This window comes from Stigmatopora nigra, chromosome 19 (assembly GCF_051989575.1).
Source record: "Stigmatopora nigra isolate UIUO_SnigA chromosome 19, RoL_Snig_1.1, whole genome shotgun sequence".
Taxonomy (NCBI): domain Eukaryota; kingdom Metazoa; phylum Chordata; class Actinopteri; order Syngnathiformes; family Syngnathidae; genus Stigmatopora; species Stigmatopora nigra.
Genome location: NC_135526.1, coordinates 8,884,748 through 8,903,821, shown reverse-complemented (window position 1 = coordinate 8,903,821; position 19,074 = coordinate 8,884,748). Strand labels below are relative to the sequence as shown.

The window sequence follows — 19,074 nt, the reverse complement described above, 5'->3', positions numbered from 1 at the left end:
ACTGAACCGTGTTAGATGGTCACAAAACAGAGTTCAGCACATAACCGAGTGTCATAGTGGCAAGCTGGGGAACTTGTTTTTGTCAAATGTTCTTTCTGCTTTGACATTCCTAAAATTCAATAAATATGTTTTATCTAATCAACAGTATAGAGTGGTAAGATAACTTCACATGACATCTGCTTAAAAGGGGGGCATTTCACAGCAGTATCGAAAATAGCACATTTTGAACACACACACTGTTGAAACTCACAAAACAAACATTAACATGGACCAAACGATATCAACTCATTTCCATTTGTGGCTCAGTTTTTTGGACTTCGGGGTCAGTAACTCACCAGTAGCAGAACCATATATGTATTAAAAACAAAGTAAATTTTAAATTATGACCTTCAAATAATTTTGTTGTATATTTTTTGCTTTAGTCTCAATGTAGCAATGTTAATGCTTCCCAATTTATCATATGGATTAGCTTTCTTGTTTTGTATCACAGAACTTTTAGTATTACAGTTTGTTAAGGACCAGTTAGTTCTGTTCAAATATGCTAATATGCTAGTCTCAAATGCAATAAATAGGCAAAGTTTGGATCATGCGTATTTGGATCATTTTTATCATGGGCAAATGCACAGAGGGATAAATTGCAGCTAGGAAATTATCGACCTAATTTTCATTGACCGTGCAATTAATTGACTATCACGACAGGCTGAGTACCTTCTTATGGTAATTTGAGGTATATTTTTGGATATAAATCAGTGTACATTTATTATTTGTGGCATGTGAGAATGTGTTTTAATAGAAGATTGTAAAAAGTACTTTCTGGTTTTTGTTGTTTTGAACAGTCAGTCTCTATGGAAATATCCAGGAAGTTGTCCATTGGACCGCTTATTATTGTGTTACAAATCACATCCACAGCAAAAGGGAAGGAGACGAAAGCTAATGCAGAGATGGCAGAGTCAGATGAAAGCAAGGGATGATGGAGAGACTGAAAGGGTACAAGTCAAAGAGAAGGTCTTTTCTCTCTGCCTGCCATACCAGGAGGGCAGGAAAGGGAGGCGGTCTTTGCTTTTGAAGCTTGTGAATATGGCCATGGCAAGCCAAAGTATTTCAAAGCCCTGCTACGACATAAAATATGCCAACTGTCATAAACTACCTATTATCGATTGTTAACCGAATGGTCGTATTGTTGTGCATGTGTGCATTTGGGGTGGACTAAGAGTAAGAGAAAGAGAAACCTTCCATTTCTTGTAGTTCAATAAAGGGTTATCCTGAACTCACTTTTTTATATAAAACTGACAAGAGGAGAATATTGCTGGCGTGCAGCTAAGAACTTCATGTATGAAGCTTTCAACGTTTTTTCTGTGGTTTTGTGGGTTTTCTCCAATGTGATAGGCTCCGGCTGACTCATGGCCCTAATGGGGGTAAGTGACATGGAAAATGGTTGAGTGGACAGCAAATCTCATTTTTCAAATCAATTAAATGTTGACCAGTGTTATGAAATGGACTGTGGTCGACCTTTGACGTACCACAAGACCTTACCAAAAAGGTGCTGCATTGTCTTCTGTTGGTTTGTTAGGACACATTAGTCACACACTAATTAGGCATATGAGTATGTGCGATTTTAGAGTATCTGTCAAGGTTGGAGGGGTGCAACAAACCTCTATAATCATAAGAGTGAAGGCCATTTACCCAACTCAGGCCTCTTAATAGTTACAAAAAAATGCTCATTTAGCACCAATGTGACAAAGAGCGGGCAGTAATCACTGAAACTTCGGGCTTTTGCAGCTTAATGGATCAGTCCGAATTAGTACATCTAGCGACGTGCACGAGACTTTGCGAACATGTCATGGGTAAAGGATGAAAATCTATCTAATGAAAACACACCTACCCACACACATTATACACCATGATCTAGTTTCAATCAAGAATTTAAACAGTAAGATGTGCTTGATGAAATGTCCTTCCCATTGTATTTAAGCGATAACTGGAGATGGACCATATGATCATCATGGTAATTGCACAGAAGTCACAAGCCTATCAAATTAGCTACAAGTACTTCCGCTTCCTAGCTACCTGCTGAAATTTTACCTGCTACAGAGGACGTGCAATTATACACTCCGCAGTTTTTTTGAAAATAATAAGGAACTTGAGCTCCGTCTTGGAAGAACATTGTTAAAAGTCTCTGTAAATCAACTATTTAATCATGATTTCCATAACTCTAGTAGATCTTTGGAGGACTATCAAAACTGAAAAGCCACTCAACTGGCATTTAAATTTGTGATTCTGTCTTAAAATGATTAAAGATCTTTTTTAATCAAGCAATCAATCATCCATGTTTATATATGATCAACAATGATTTTATCAGAGTCAGAAAGAGGGCAAGACGTATACAATAATTGATGAAAATTCTTTAAGAACTCAACATCCTATCTTGGTTTACTGTGATTCTTTCCCCACTTTGCAGCTTCAGTACACCTCATTTTTTTACCTAAGCTATAAAAAAAAGTCAAAATCCATACTCAAACTCGCAAGTGGAAGACAGGGATAAACAAAATTATGGAATTCAGGGCTCCACTTCTTCAGCACTGAATTGGGTGGCATTCAGTGCTGAAGGAGCCATATTTCACAGTAGAAGAATGACCGAGAAGGACGATGTCTTGCCATTTCCTGGTTTCTTCTGATTATATTTCGAATCGTACATGTTTATATATTAATAAATGACAGGTCTTTTCATATGCCTATAACTGTAGTATATAATAAATACACTTGATAATTGTACTTGTGTACTTACATTTCTGTATAGGTGCAAAAACGTAGCACGATATGTAGTAATGGGAGTGATCCTACTTCGCGGTTTTTGATGATCACGGCCATGTCTGGTCTACATCTGCAATATTCGAGGAATTACTGCATGTTGAATTATCAACAATTGACACGAGCACATCTCTAACCTTGAAAATTGAAAAGAGTGAGGGTCTGAGATACAACCAACATTTCAATTCATATTCAATTGTACAGGGTGACCCAAAAAGATGCGGACCAATGGAAACGTTTTCGAAATGGAAGGGTACGCATCTTTTTGGGTCACCATGTACAAAAGAAATCAAAGTTTAAAGGTTGAGAAACACTACACCATCAGAATTACATATTAGCTGTTCACAGGAGTGCTGTTAGCGGGCCAACAGCCCAGCCAAAATACTAAAGCTGCTCTAATACAGAAGCATCCCCGCTTACAGCAGCCTGCGCTTCAGTGCTAAAACATGGCGTGCCCTGCATGGCTTTTCCTGTTACTTTGGGATGAACAGCCAAGAAGTGGGCATATGGACTCCAAACAAAATTAATTCAAAAACGAACACCAATCTAAATTCTCAGTACAAAATTGTGGAATCTTAAATGACATGGCGATCTTCAGAATTATTCAATCCATACACACGCTACTATTTAAAGTAGTTCTAATATATCCAGAATTAACTTCTCTTCTAGTAGAACTTTTCTGGCATTTAATTTTAAAATTTACACCAGAAGCCATTGCCTGCAGAGAGCGTCCACATCAGAGGACTCACAACGTTTAAAAGAAACATTTCACAAGCCATTAAATATACAATGAATATATTAAGTAGAGAAAATATAGCTCAAAAGTGGTTATCAAAAAAATGGACATCACACAGAAAATAAAGAAAAGATTAAAAAAAATCATAGCAGAGGCAAACAAGAGGACAGAAATACTAGAGGTAAGGGTACGGCTTATAGCCGAGAAAATACGTTAAATAAGGATTTATAGACCTAATAACTAATTTCCATGGCAAAAAACATTACATTTTTTGCATACCTATGGTGGACTTGTGCAAAGTGTTAAGTCAGTACAGAACACAACACCTCAACACAGCTAACGCAAGGTAAACTTCATGGTAAAGAATGCTGTTATCTGAAGTGCTAAAAACTTAGCATTTCAATAAGATGGACCAGTCATAATCCTTAAAGTCTAAAGCAGGGGTGTCCAAACTTTTTGCAAAGAGGGCCAGATTTGGTAAGGTGAAAATGTGTGCGGGCCGACTTTTAGCCTGACATTCTTTGAACCATTAACATTAAATGCAAATTAACTTTTTGGGATTTTTTTTAATTGCAAATGGCATACTTTTACTTTTACATTTTTTTTTACATTTAGGTTTTTACCGAAATCACAAACCACAAAAAATTAAGAAAACTATCAAGGATATCTAAGTTCATGTGAAACATCACATATTATTCACTATTATATGCTCACTGTAGGAACAGTGCTGAAAACAAAACAATGATCACTGCATATTCAAACTGTGATTTTGACCATCACAAAAAAAATAATGAACTGAGATTTAAGAATTTATTCAACTCAGAGGACTTAACAAATATCTTGCCTGCACTAATGTGAAGGGTGATACTGGGATCTTGACTGCAGTATGTAGTCCAGGTCTTCATCGCACGCTAACAAGAAAAAGTCAAACTCAGTTCCTTTTGCCTCTAACTGTCTCTTAATATCTAATGAAACGTCTTCAATTCTCCGTGCCACAGTATTACGAGCCAGGCAAATATTGGCAAACTCTTGCTTCTTCGCGGGACAAATTTTCTCAACCATTTTCATTACACAGTCTTTAATAAATTCACCGTCACTGAAAGGTTTGCAGTGCTTTGCAATTAGCGTTGCCACTTCGTAGCTTGCCTTTGTGGCATTTTCATTTGACTCACGGGCTCTTGTGAAAAAGCTTTGCTGTGCCGTTAAAACAGCTTCCAGTTGCTTCACTTTTTCACCGCGTTCGTTCCCAGTTAGCTTGTCGTAGCTAGCATGTTTCGTCTGGTAGTGCCTCTTAATGTTGAATTCCTTGAAAACAGCCACAGTCTCTTGGCAAATTAGGCAGACACAGTTGTTTCGTATTTCAGTGAAAAAATACTCAAATTTCCACTTCTCCTGGATGCGGCGGCCCTCCCGGTCAACTTTCCTTTTTTTGTTTACATGTTAGAAATGGGCTGGGCTGAAACAATGACGCAAGGGTCACGGCGGCCAGAGTGCGGCCACAGGGCTACTGCCATCTTCTGGTGAAGTGAAAAATAGCTTTTTGTACACATTTATTTTATACTGTGGTCAACAGTGCTGGCGGGCCGTGTATTATTGATTTCATGATAGAGGCCGTGGGCCGGTCAAAATTTGTCCTCGGGCCTTATTTGGCCCGCGGGCCGGACTTTGGACATGCCTGGTCTAAAGATTTGATTGCACCCTTGATCTTAGTGAGCATTTCAATGAACTAAAAATAGCATTAAAACCTGACACAAATTAAAATCTTGAATAATGCTCATTCTTGTTTCAGTACACTTTGACAAAATTCTCTTTATAAACTGCAATGGCTGTTCTGTCTAAGTGGGTTATACATGTATAATTTCTGCTTCTTTTACAAACAAACAAAAGCAAAGGAAGGTCATTGTAAGCCTATCCTCCTCTCTGTGTCCTTGATGTATGACGAGGCCGAAAGACAATGCTACTTTGCTTGATCTGATTAAATCACTGACAGAGATGCTGAAGCTTCAAGCTGACGATACAAGCTAGCTTAAACACAAGGGAGGTTTACTTAACATCGTCTGTGACATGAAGATGGATTCCGCGTGGTTTGAAAAAGTGCCTCTTGTTGTACTTGCTTTTTTTAAATACTATAGTAATAAGTACTATGTAAATAATAAAAAAAATACATTAAAATTTAAAAAATGAAATATGACATGCTACGGTGACATGCTTCAGGCATGTTAGAACAATATCCTTGCTGTTTTGGCCAAGGTACACTCGGAGCCATTACTCATTATTGAAGGAGTGTGCAGGAAATGTAGAGGAAATTCAAAGGTCAAACACAAATCTTTTTATCTTTAAAACTATTTTGCCTATGGAAATGTGTAAAAATTGAATAAAATAAAAATCATTCAATCATTTAACTTAAATGTACCAGTAATCCTAATATTTTGATACTCTGGATTCACAAAAAAAGATTACCCAATGTGTTAAATCAATTCAACTGTTTACCATTTTGATAAAAAAAAAATAATAATACATATAGTTACCATTTGAGGAGTGCAATCAAATTCAGTTTTTTTAATAACATCCATGACTGTCATCTAAGACTAGAAACAACTAACTGTGATGTATAATTCCTCTTGGAAACCATTTGTGAAGCGAGTTTCTAAGTAATATAGCTAACATTGCGATATCCATAAAACAAGGTTTCCAAATAAAGAACAGTATGTATGAATAAGTTTGATCCCATACAGAAGACAATTTTTTTTAATTCCCTGATAACATTTCTCTACTTAGGTATTTTAGCAGCCAGGACAAAGTGAATAATTTTCTCCCAGTATTTTTGACTGCCATTTATATACTACGCATACATTTTCCATTAGAAATTGCAATTGTATTACATTCAAATTAGAAAATGTATGAAATTGTTGACTAGTTCATAGGATTATTATACAAGTGAAAATTTGGTCAAGAAATGACGAGATTCGGATGAAGTGTTTGCTGTTAGAAATTGATCAGCTTTTAACGCTAATGTCAATTGTGATCTGTACCCATTAGTGAATGATCTGGACAGATTTACTAACTAATGCTTAATTTTGTTGTTTTCAGTTAGTCGACACCGTCAGCTACTGCGCAATAAAAAAAAATTCAACAGACAAAAGGTACAAATACCATTTATGTTCTATAGAAACATTTGTGAGATGAGTTCATTCACAAATTGGTTGGGGTTCACTATAGAACATGTAGTGTACTAAATTGGAATGCAATTTGAGTTTCACCAGATGGTGGTCTTTAAGCCCAATTAGTGGATGTTGCTGGCAGCTAAGGCAACAAAGGATGTCACTGCAGATATTTCAAGAACAGCTAATGATACTATTGATTTAAATCTATTCAAATACTTGACTGACAAGTAAATTTGCATTCACAGAGTAAAAGAACAAAAATACATCACATAAAGGGTAGTGGGCGTGTACAGTACTTAGAGGTCATGGGGGCGAGCTGAGCCAATAGCAACATGCCTTCCCTCAACACACCCACCCCCTTCTGCTGATGACCTAGGCAATCAATCTTAAACCAGATCAATACAATGAATTTATTTCCATGCTGCTTTTACACTGTTCCAGTCCTACCCATCAAGCCTTCTTCTACACATGGTAGCGTAACAATTTGTCTGAGCTGATCCCAGCTAGAGAAATCACATAGAATGTGTCATGAGGTCATTTCTCCGGTGGCTTAACAGCAAGCACATCCTTGTTTATTAATAAAGTGGCAATCGAAGAACATCATTAAGTTCCATTTCAGGGAATAAGCTATTGATATCTTGTGATGTGGCACAAAGCAGCTTCCGCACCAACAGAAAAGTTATTTTTCTTTGATGGAAATGAACAACTGCCATGTATTTTTTTCTATTTAAAACCTTGCACATATTTATTTTGCAACCTTCTCATCATACTTGATACCAGCCCTGGACTCCACCCAACCTCCCCATACCTCCCATATGTGGCACACTGCAACGTTGCAGTGGCACAAACACATTAGTCATCATCACGGAAGCACAGCAAGCCAAACACAGAACGCAGAAAAATACTACTACTTTATAGGTTCATGGATTGAAAGCAGAGTCTTGTTAATAAAAATACTAATGTATACATTTATGGATTGAAAGCAGAGCTTTGTCACCCTGACACACATGCCCTGGGCAAAAATAGTTAACTGCTGTCATTACGTTGGTGGTAGATGTGAATAAAAAAATATCCTCATACTCATGGGAATCTATTGGTAGTGTAGAGGTTCACATAACTGAGGCTAAGCCTGCTAGGATTAGCCTCCAGCACATAACGCCACCCAGCAAAGCGGATGACTGAACATACAGTGTAAACAGGGTGTACTCAGTTTATGAAGTTCCGTTTTGACAACCAAAATATGTACACAAGTTGGAGCCCACTAATAACCAATCCTGGTCACTAATACAGTAAATATTTTCAAGAAAAATATTGAACAATAACATAAAAAAATGAAGTAAAAATTGTGGCAAGGTCATGAGATGCCTGCTTGCATCGTATTCTTAAGCCACTGTGCAAAATCCTTGCACATTCCCACCCCTAAAATCTCACATTTAAAACAAATATTATATATATGCATTTCGTAACACCATATTCTTGTGTCACCAAGCAACCTGGTTTATACATCCTGTCGAGCTCAAAAATAATTTGCATGGAAAAATCATTGTGAGGCATGAATATAGTCCAATGAAATAGAACATTTTAGAGATGGTTAAAAATAAAATTCCATCCATCGAAATAACTTACCGTCCCAATTCAATATCGATTCAGCAAATTCTGACTCAATTTACTTCCCTGCACGGGCAAGAAAACTGTCAACTGGTTTGCTGCTTGTATATTTATGTTATAGAGAATAGGTACCTGTATTTTTCTAAACTTTAGTACTTAATTAAAGTCAATATACATCCAATTTTGAGGATTGTATACCAATTTCCAAGCTAGTTCAAAGAGTGACATGCAAGACCCCTAACCCAAGAGTATCACATACCTGGAAAGGAAAGATGTTATCACTACGGCCGACACTGTCATCCATCCAGGATTTTGGATTGAAGCCGGCGGGACTGTTACGAGGGTACTTCTGTGATGCTACGTGGTTGTTCAGAAAGGTCTTCTTCAGTGGTGAAATAGAGTTAATGGGCGTCATTCCGCCATTGAGGCCTCGCCGATAATCTCGACCCTGAGATCCTCCCCATCCACCGCCGCCGCTTCCATAGCTGCCTCCTGGACTCCAGGAGGTGGAGGAGCCCGGGGAGGGAGAGGGACTCTGGTAGCTGCCCGGGCCCCAGGGGGACGGGGGCTTGCTCAGATTGTTGGACAAATGCTGCAACTGGTTGAAGGGCGGATTTCTGTGCGGAAAGGGCGGAGGAGGGTGCGGCGAGGCGGGTGAGCGCCGGTGCTGCTGGTGTTGACTATGAGGGTGCTGGAAGTGGGGATGTGGTGGGGGAGCCGGGTGGTGCTGCGAAAGGGCGGCGGCCGGTCCTATTTGAGGGGAGAAATTGCCACCGAAGCCCGGGCTGACGTGATGAGAGAAGTTCTGGAACAGCAGTGTGCCGTTATTGGCCGACGCCGGGTTGAAGAAGCTGACATCTTCGTTGATGATGGTCGAGGGCGCCGGCGGGATGGCCGCCGACCAGTTGTTGAAGCCCGTGAGCGACGACGAGGTGGTACTGGACTGGACCGGGCCCCCGAGACCGGATGTCTCCTGGTAATCGAAACCCGTCAGCACAGGAGACTCCAGACGGATCTGCTTCTCCTTCCCGGTGCTGCCTTCAGGCGAGCAGTTGTCAGTCTTGCTGTCCTCCGACCGGCTTTTTTCCAGTTCTGAAATGATTCCGCCACCACCGCCCTCCTGGTGACTCCCGGGGGACAGCTGCTTTTCTTGCGTTTCTTGCATTTCTTGCTGGTGCTGCGCTTTAGGCTTCTCAGATCCGCCCAGGATTTCGTCTTGCACACTGCTGTGGGTGGCCGAGGCAGGGAAGAGCCAGGGAGAGCCCGCCGCGGTGCCATTCCCCGCAGCAGTGGTGCTGTTTATGAACGCGGCGGGGCTCTGCGACACATTTTGATGGTGGTGTGGGGGCTGCAGATGCGGGTGGATTCGGACCGGGAACGCAGACTTGTTGCCAGTGTTGTTTTGAACTATGACTCCGAACCCGTAATCCCCCATTTGTTTGCTCCCCACACACACACAAATAGTACCCCGTGATCTTTTGGTCCTGTTGAGAGAACACACAGACGGCACGGTGGTCATGGTGAGCAACCGCATATGCACAGATTCAGGGACTGGCACAAAGAAAATAGATATTTTTTTCCATTTGACCTGATTCATCCAATCAGAGATTAGGATAAAAGCCTCTCCAGCAATATACAATCTAGTTCAAGAGCTATGAGCAAAGCACATGGTTAACATTCGACATGCCCACCACGCTAATTATAAACGCGTGACGTTACCCAGCTTGTCCACGGACAGCCGAGAAGCCCCAATATACCCCCCACCCCCCACCCCCCCCACACCCACCTCACCCCAAACGTGTGCAAAACATACGAGCCGTGATGTGACAAGAGCCGTGGGACACAATCGCTATTTCGGAAACGTTTAAATTTGACGCAAAAAGCGACTGGCAAGCCAAGCGTATGTGCGCGGCGTGGGGCCAGAAAACGGAAAGAGCACACGCACGGCGTGACGTGTAAAAGAGTAATGGACGTGGGGGGAATGTTCCACGATACACAAAAAACACGACCTTGTTTGACAGCTGTCAAAGAGTCTATGTCCTTTCATCGGCGAGGACAATCACGCGACCGGATCGCGAAATACGCACCATAAAGATGTGCGTTGTGTTGATTTTGTTAATTATCAAGATTAAATGAAAAGACTGGGGCAAATGGTAACCGGTGAAAACTAGTTAGCCAAGTGGCTAATATCGGTTACTAGCAATGGGAACCTAGCATTTAACTGTTAGCACAAGCCGCTAGCTGGCTAATATAAAACGTATTTTTCTTTTCTTCACCTTGGGATCACCACCTCCGACCCCGGCGATGTCTTTGTCGGGAACCTTCCGTCGACTTGTCAGAAGGCTGTTGTCCTTGAAAGGATGTCTTGAGGCCGGCGGAGGCGATTAAATAGCTCGAGTCTTACAGTGCAGTCGGTCAGCTTTTTTTCTCTCCTCCCTTCTCTTGACGTGTCCTGGCTGTTCAATGACACCGCTTTGCCTCGAATGTGGACCGTGTCATTCGAACGGGCTTCGCTGAACCTTGGCAAGGCGTCAAAAGGGCTCGGGTGCGGAATACTTAGCAAGCCTTATTCGGTCGGTTTCATTTTATGCTTGGCTTCAATATTTCAATCCTGCCCGAGTCCTTGTATGTGTGTGCGAGTGAGCCTTGGCTTGCCCCCCTTCTCCTGAAGCCGACCGTGGCCGAATGACAGTGAAGGATCAGCCGAAGCACACTTCCGCTTCAGGCCCCGCCTCTCCATGAGGCCCCGCCCATACGAGCCACACCTCGGCGTTTGATTGGCTGCGACACCGGCAAACGAGCCCTGGCCGCGCCCACCGGTCTCCGAATTTTCACCACGCAGGAACAATACATCCATGATGCTCAAAGGGATAAATTAATCAGATAGAAGGATGATTTTCTCAGGACTAGCTCTCTTCAACTAAAGCAGAGTATACGTTTCTCATGTCACCACGTCTCATTTTGTGAACCGCCTTATCCTCGATATGTTTGCAGGGGGTGCTGGAGCCTATCCAAGCTGTCTCCGTGCCAGAGTCCTGAATTGGTGGCCAGGGCACAAGGAGACAGACAAACATGCACACTCACACCCATACCCAGGGGCATTTTGGAGTGTCAAATCAGCCTACCATGCATGTTTATGGAGTGTGGGAGGAACCCGAAGTACCCGGAGGAAACCCACACAGTCCCGGGGTGAACATGCAAACTCCACACAGGTGGTTGTGACCTGGACTTGAACCCAGGATCTCAGAGCTGTGAGGCCGAAGCGCTAACCACTTGCTCCAACGAGCCGCCCAGAATATGTTTACATTTGAAAATAAATCTGTAATACATTAGTTTACTAGATCTTATTAGTCTCTTTGAACTTTTTAGTGAGATGCAATCTGACATTTACCTGAAACTTGAAAGGATTGTCATTCATTTTTTTGGTAGCGCTTATCCTCACAAGGGTGGGCCACAGCCAACTACTGGCAGTCAACGGGGGCACACTGAATTGGTTTCCAGCCAATCACAGAGCACAAAGAGAGCATTCACACACCCACTCATACTTGGGCACAGTTTGGCATGTCCAATTAGCCTGTTGTTTCATGTTTTTTGGGAGAAAACCAGAGTACCTGGGAAAACCTACACCAGCGCAAGGAGGAGATGTAAACTCCCCACACCGAGGATTTTGGCAAGATTGGGGGTGATTTTACTAAGTAGGTCCAAGGGGAGTCTTTTGTTTACCTTGAATCTGAATTTTACTTTTAAAAAAAAGTAGGGGACCAAGACAGTAACACTTTTTTTTCTAGAAAGATAACTGCACCACTGTCTGCTTGGAAGAAAACCGAGACCACATCTTTGGCAAGGTTTCGGACTTACTGATTGGTCTGCACCAGAGATCGCTGGTTTGTATTCACACTGTCCCAAAAGGTGCGCATCACGAACCTTAGTCTTTTTGTTTAGTCCAGAAAATACACAGCAAGTTTTGGTACGCTTTCAGTAAAATATCTAATTTACACAAACTCAGAGACAATTAGGACAATTTCTCATTACAGCTGCAAACAGGTCCAGATCCAAGAGGAACCTAAAAAAAAAATTTATACAAAAAGTTGAATGCTGTCTTGTAACTCATAGAGTGTACAATTAAAAGACATTTTTTTGGTTGCATTTCCATGTTTGTTTAAAATGCAGGTGAGTAAAGATGGGAGCCTTTTTCCACATGTCCACCCACACAATCGTTTACATCCTTTTATCTGAACAATGTCCCTGGCCCCACATGTCCTTCCCCACTCTGTGGTCATTATCACCTGGAGGTCAGCACAAAGCTTTGCATGTTGTCAGTCTTGTCGACCTTCCACCACAAATGGCTAACCAATAAATCAAGTCACTCTGAGTCCAACTGGAAGAGGGTGATAAATTAAGCGACATGCTGTGTATTGCATTGGTAAATGTGTACAGAAAGGATAAGCGTATTGGCAGGGACAATCAGTGACTAGATTGAACTAATTCGATTTAAAAAAAAAAAGTGGGATCTTTTTCGTATTTCAAGGCACCCTTTTGCCTATAAAAAGCTTTTGTAACCTGAAAATGTTGTACCTAGAGAGATTCTTAAGTAGAGGTATGACTGTACCTATGAATCATTCTTGACTCTCAACTTGCTTTAAACGACAGCTAAAAAATACTGAATACAATTAAATTCAATTTGTCCAATCCAAGGTTCATTAGAAACAATTTAACGCCTGAGCCAGCAAAATTATATTTTGACATAATGATGGTAACATACATGACTTACTGCCTAACATGTTGGTCATAGGCCTGTAAAACAACACTAAATCCAATTGAAACCATTTATAAGCAAGCTCTGAAAGTATTGGACAGAAAGCCTAACCCTAAAATGCACCAACACTGTCAGATATGAAAAAAAAAACAGAAATGCCTGAACTGGGATAATACTTTTCAATATGCAGATGCCACCTTAGTTTACGAAATCTCCCAACACTAAGATCCTGTTCCACTGCAACATTTTGTACAAAAAAGTCCAACACATCAAGAAGGACTGGCTCAAGAGGTGACTGTGAAGTTTCCTTCAAAAAGAGTGCATTCAGCCAAAGCACCTTCTTTGTCTATGCGGCACAAATCTGGAACTCAATGCCAATTAACATTAGTGAACTCCCGTCTCCGAACCTCTGTGCCAATCATTTTAAAGCCTAGCTGTTAGACGAACAATATTGCAATCACAACGCTGTCTAAAACTGTGCTACATGTTTGTGTCTAGTATGTGTTATTTTTTTTCTTCAACCTGCTCAAGGGACTAAAGATGGAAATTAGCCCTCGGCTACAATCTTACATCTACATATATATATATATATATATATATATATATATATATATATATATATATATATATATATATATATATATATATATATATATATATATATATATATATATATATATATATATATATATATATATATATATATATATATATATATATATATATATATATATATATATATATATATATATATATATATATATATATATATATATATATATATATATATATATATATATATATATATATATATATATATATATATATGTTCATTAACAGCGGCCCAGTGGTTTGAGTGGTTAGCTCATAGCTCTGCGGTACTGGGTTCAAATCCAGGTCGGTCCACCATTGTGGAGTTTGCATGTTCTCCCCGGGCCTGCAGGGTTTTTTTCTGGGTATTCCAGGTTCCTCCCACATTACAAAAACATGCATGGTGGGATGATTGGACACTCTAAATTACCCCTAGGTATGAGTGTGCCCTTTGATCGGCTGGTCATCGATTCAGGTTGTCCCACGCCTCTGGCCCGAAGTCAGCTGTGATAGGCTCCAAGACCCCAGCGATACCAAGTGAACATAAAGCGGTTCATAAAATAAATGAATGAATGGGCGGCTCGCCGGATAAGGGGTTAGTGTGTCGGCCTCACAGTGGAGGACCTGGGTTCAAATCGGGTACTCCGTTTTCCTCCCACATTCCAAAGACATGCATGGTAGTCTAATTGAGAAAATGAGATGAATGAATGAATTAATGTTCATTAACATGAATATAAATATGTTCAATAATATGTGCTGTCCTTTATATAATAAATCAAATCCAAATAATTGAAAATGGTCATTTTAAAAAACTTGAGGTGATTAGTATTTTCTCGAAGGGTTTCATTGGAAAGGTTTGTCAGGTATTTTTCTCTCGCCATGTCTGTAGGAAGAGAATTTCTAGGACAGCAGAACTGGTCTTACTGGTCCATATCGAGAACAACACCCATCGCTCCTTTCACTTTTGCTCAAAACACACTGACAAACATTGTCCAAATAGCACTGGTGAAAGCAAGCAATCAACATTTACATTCATGTACTTGTCAGATTTCATAAGGCATTCTCATTGACCGCAGCCTTGCGTGCACTCTGCCATATCAAGATAGATAGATGCTATGAATAAAACATTAAATCCATTAAAAAATTAATCGCCTCTACCTTAGGCATAATTATAGCACGATTGCTCCTGGTGTGTACAAAGACATGTGTTCATCCGTGTACGCACATGCATTGTATTTTCACAACAACATTTGAATTTTAATCATTTTCCTAGGCTAGCACGTTCTTACCTAGTCCCAAATGACATAGAATCTTCTTCCTGTGATCGGATACACCCGCCCAGAATTGCTAAATCGACAGGTGGGACTTCTCGACAAGTCAGCATTTGTTTGAATGGGAATAATGTATTTGCATATTTCTTGTCATTTGTGACTCAAAAGATATTCATTTAATAGACTTAGGCATGACCGCCCAGTGGAGCGAGTGTTTAGCGCGTCACTCTCACAGCTCTGTGGTCCTGGGTTCAAATCCAGGTCATCTGTATGGAGTTTGCATGTTCTCCCCGGGCCTACGTGGGTTTTCTCAGGGTACTCTGGTTTCCTCCCACATTCTAAAAAAACATGGTAGGCGGATTGAACACTCTAAATTGCACCTGAGTATGAGTTGTCCTTCTGCTTGTGCCCTGCGATCGGTTGGCCACCGATTCAGGGTGTGCCCCACTATTGGCCCGTAGTCAGCTAGGAAATTTTCCAGCACCCCCTGCGATCCTAATGAGGATAAAGTGGTTCAGAAAAGGAGATGAGATGATTGAGAGGCTTGTCAGAGAAGAAAATTGGATATTGTCAAAAAATATAAACCACCAACCAACAGGTTTTTAATCAGTAATATTTCACAATAATAACACTGTACGTATTAAGTTTGCAGACAAATAACGTGAAGAAATGCACTAAAACCTTAAAGGGATTGGAAAAAAAGCCTGCTTATTAGTGATGTAACTCACACCACTTACAATGTCCATGCTAGCATGTGTTTACAAAATTGCCAAAACCTGGTCTGAAAAAAAACTGTTTGCTTGGTGCAGGCTCGTGCAATTTTAGATAGTTAACAAAAGAAATGTTCAATATCCTTATTATCATTTCATTAGTAAACTTCAACCAGATATCCTAATTTAGTTGCAGCCTGATGTAACTTAACATCAAGTTTTACGTATTGTCAAAGTCATATGGAAGTGAAAGAGCAAAAAAAACTTTAATTTTTCCGAGTCAATGTTGACGGGTAGTTATTATATCGGACACTAAAGATATGGAATTATATTGGTTGACTATATCTAATATTAACAAATAAATGCCACTTCTTGCATGTTTGCCTGGTATATTGTCTAATCTCATCTCATTTTTAGAACCGCTTTATCATCACTAGGTTCACAGGGGGTGCTGGAGCCTGTCCCAGCAGACTGGAGAAGGGGGGCACTCTGAATCGGTGGCCAGCCGATCGCAGGGCACGAGGAAATGGACAACTATTCACTCCCACACTCATACCTAGCAGGAATTTAGACTGTCTATCAAGCCTACCATGCGTGTCTTTGGAATGTGGGAGGAAACCAGAGTACCCGGAGAAAACTCACACAGGCCCGTGGAGAACATGCAAACTGCATACACGTCGACCGACCTGGATTCGAACACAAGACCATTGAACTGTGAGGCCGACGCCCTAACCACTCAGCTTTATGATACCTTTGTCATAACATGGACGCCTGCTTTCCGATTTCCTAGTTAAGACCTCAATTTTTAAATATGACATAACTTGTTTGAGATCATTAGAAAAAATACCCCCCCCCCATTTTTGTATTTTTAATTAGATTCGAATAGTATTTTTATTTCATTCTGACGAAAAAAAATCATGTTTTTCTCATAATGTTTGTAGTGCCTTTATTCCCCTTTGAAAAATAATAACACTGTACATATTAAGATGTCCTTTTCCCCTGAAAATCAAGACAATATTTTACAGAAAGTGATATTTTTCTTTATCTTCTGAATCTTTGAGTTTGCTTTACAGACCTGTTAAAGCACTGCACATTTCAGTGTTCTACTCTCCTACCAGAATAGAAGACCTTTTCATCACATTCATCTTTTCAGTGTATTATTCCGACCTGGTGTGCTCTCCCTTGGGGTGCCATTCTAATTAACCCAAAGAGGTCTCGAGTCGAGTGCAGTGGGCTGGGACCACTGTTTGAGAAAGACTCGTGGACATGTGTGTGTGCGTGTGTGTGTGTCACAAAAGCTGGGGTGGTTTCATGACTCCACTGGGTTCAGAAGGGGTAATAAATTGTATGAGCAGAGCAGCTGGGGGTCTCTATGTGTAGGGTTTGCAGGTGGATGTATGCGTGTACTAAACAAATATTTCCCAACACACTGTTTGGATTTGGCTGAGAAAAAATGGCTAATGTATCTGTCATTTTACCAGTTTAGATAGTGTGTGGAAAAATGTTATGTGAAAGAAATACTAACGATATATGAATTAAAAGACCTTGGAAAGCCACTGACAATGCCACTGACAATGTAAGCACTAATGAAGGGTTCTAACTAAGCCTTGCTCAGCTGGCATATGTCAATCAAATACAAATGCCGTTGCTATTTCACAAGTGTCGTTCTAATGCCAACAAAAGATATACGGCCAATCTTCATCATATCATTTTATCTTTTTTTTTTCAACTTAAAAGATCTCTCAACAAATAAGTCATACACTCAGTCATTGCACATTTTCAGCAATATCCTAATACATTCACTTTACATGACCTTTTATTTTGTCTGAAATGCAATCAATGAATAACATTGCTGGGATCTGGCCATTGTTTCACAAAGACTTGCAGAAAAAGTTTTTCTTTGTCTCACATGTGGAAATTGGGTCAAGGGTATGCATATCATCTCCCCCAAAAATTTAGGATTGTCTCCAAATGTCTTTTTGCCACATTCTCTCCCGCAGCGTCTTGTGCCGGAGATGTGTCACTCTGCAACGTGAGAATTTCTTGTTGCCATGGTGATTCCAATTTGGCTTTCTAATTCATTCATTTATTCGCTCAATGGTAGCAACAATGTGAATTTGTATTTTTTCTATATTTTAAGGAAAAGGAGTTTTTAATACCAGACAATCCACAATGAGAAAGAACCCATTTGCATAATGGAGTATTCAGGTGTGTTTCTAATTCAAATCTACGCTTAGATATGTGTGTGAAATCAATTGGGGTGTTCTGCCTGAGAAACAGCAGTGGTTTCATTTACCTTCTGGGCACTTGTCCACGGCTGATGAGTCTGGCCGGCTGACAGACTGGAAGGAGCCACAACAGCTGGATGGGCAGAATCCACCTCAACATTCCCAAACTTGGATGTGTCCCGTTTGGGTTTTTGATGAGGGGCTCGCTGTGTTTAGAAAATGACATACCATAAATCCATGACCATGTGCAGTGTATGCCACCCAGGATTCATGCATTCCAGCTATGAATTACCAAGTATAAGTAAATTGCTTTGAGCGACATTTAATGTGGGGAAAAGCTCCATATTAGCATATGGGTACCCCACGCTGACTTAGTATGCTACTCTGACAGAACACTGAAGACTGAAAAAGCTTGGATTCCTGCTAAATCTGAATTGAATTGAGTGTTTTTATTGACATTATACAAGTATAATGAGATTTAAAGCTTTCACCATAAAGTGTACAACTAACACAAATAACTGACAGGGATTGTAAGGCTCATATTGTTCATGGAATTGAACGACTATTGGAATAACTACAAATGGAAGTGATGATTCAATAATTTTCTCGACAAGATTTTTCAACATATTTTTCAAAATAAAAACAAATTTGCATAATTTACAATCCTGTTTCAATATGACTCATTGTGATTATGACCCAGTGCTTTTAGATATTCAAGATCTTGGGCCAATTTTCCTACAAAACAAATAAGACGAGGAATTACTACAATTTTTTTTTCACCAATAAATATTTTAAGCTTTTATCTAAATCTCTTCTGGTCTGACGCTATATATTTCAGAGGTTTTGCACGTTAACTGTTTGGAGCGTCTTCAATGCCTGCCATCATGTTTGTGACTTATTGCCACCGAAAAAAAACTGCATGGGCTTAGATTCTGTCAACAAAGATAAAATACTATATTTCTTATCTCAACTATGGTCTTGGGTGTGCTAGTCATGAATGCAGCTGACTTGGGAGAGAGGTAGAGTACATCATCCATGACAAGTGGGCCAACCAATCACAAGTTTGTGTTTAAAATTGATCAAACTGGATCAAATGTATAAATTTTTTAAAGAATTGTATATTTTTCTATAGCTGAACTAAAAAAGTATTTTGATAATTATAATAATTCTCACAATGTTATACAAACCTTGTATCTGTTTTA

The 19,074-nt window shown here is 40.1% G+C and overlaps 1 protein-coding gene across 3 annotated transcripts in view; it reads right to left on the bottom strand.

Moving 5' to 3' along the window:
• Positions 1-11,002, bottom strand: part of cpeb4b (cytoplasmic polyadenylation element binding protein 4b) — a 35,286-nt gene extending 24,284 nt beyond the window's left edge. For all 3 annotated transcript variants that reach the window (XM_077739966.1, XM_077739967.1, XM_077739969.1), the window contains exons 1-2: positions 10,593-11,002; positions 8,576-9,800 (exon numbers count right to left, since the gene is read on the bottom strand). In XM_077739966.1, coding sequence (XP_077596092.1) covers positions 8,576-9,751 — 1,176 coding nt within the window. In that variant the 5' untranslated portion in view covers positions 9,752-9,800; positions 10,593-11,002. The remainder of the gene's footprint in view (positions 1-8,575; positions 9,801-10,592) is intronic.
• Positions 11,003-19,074: the final 8,072 nt, after the last annotated feature.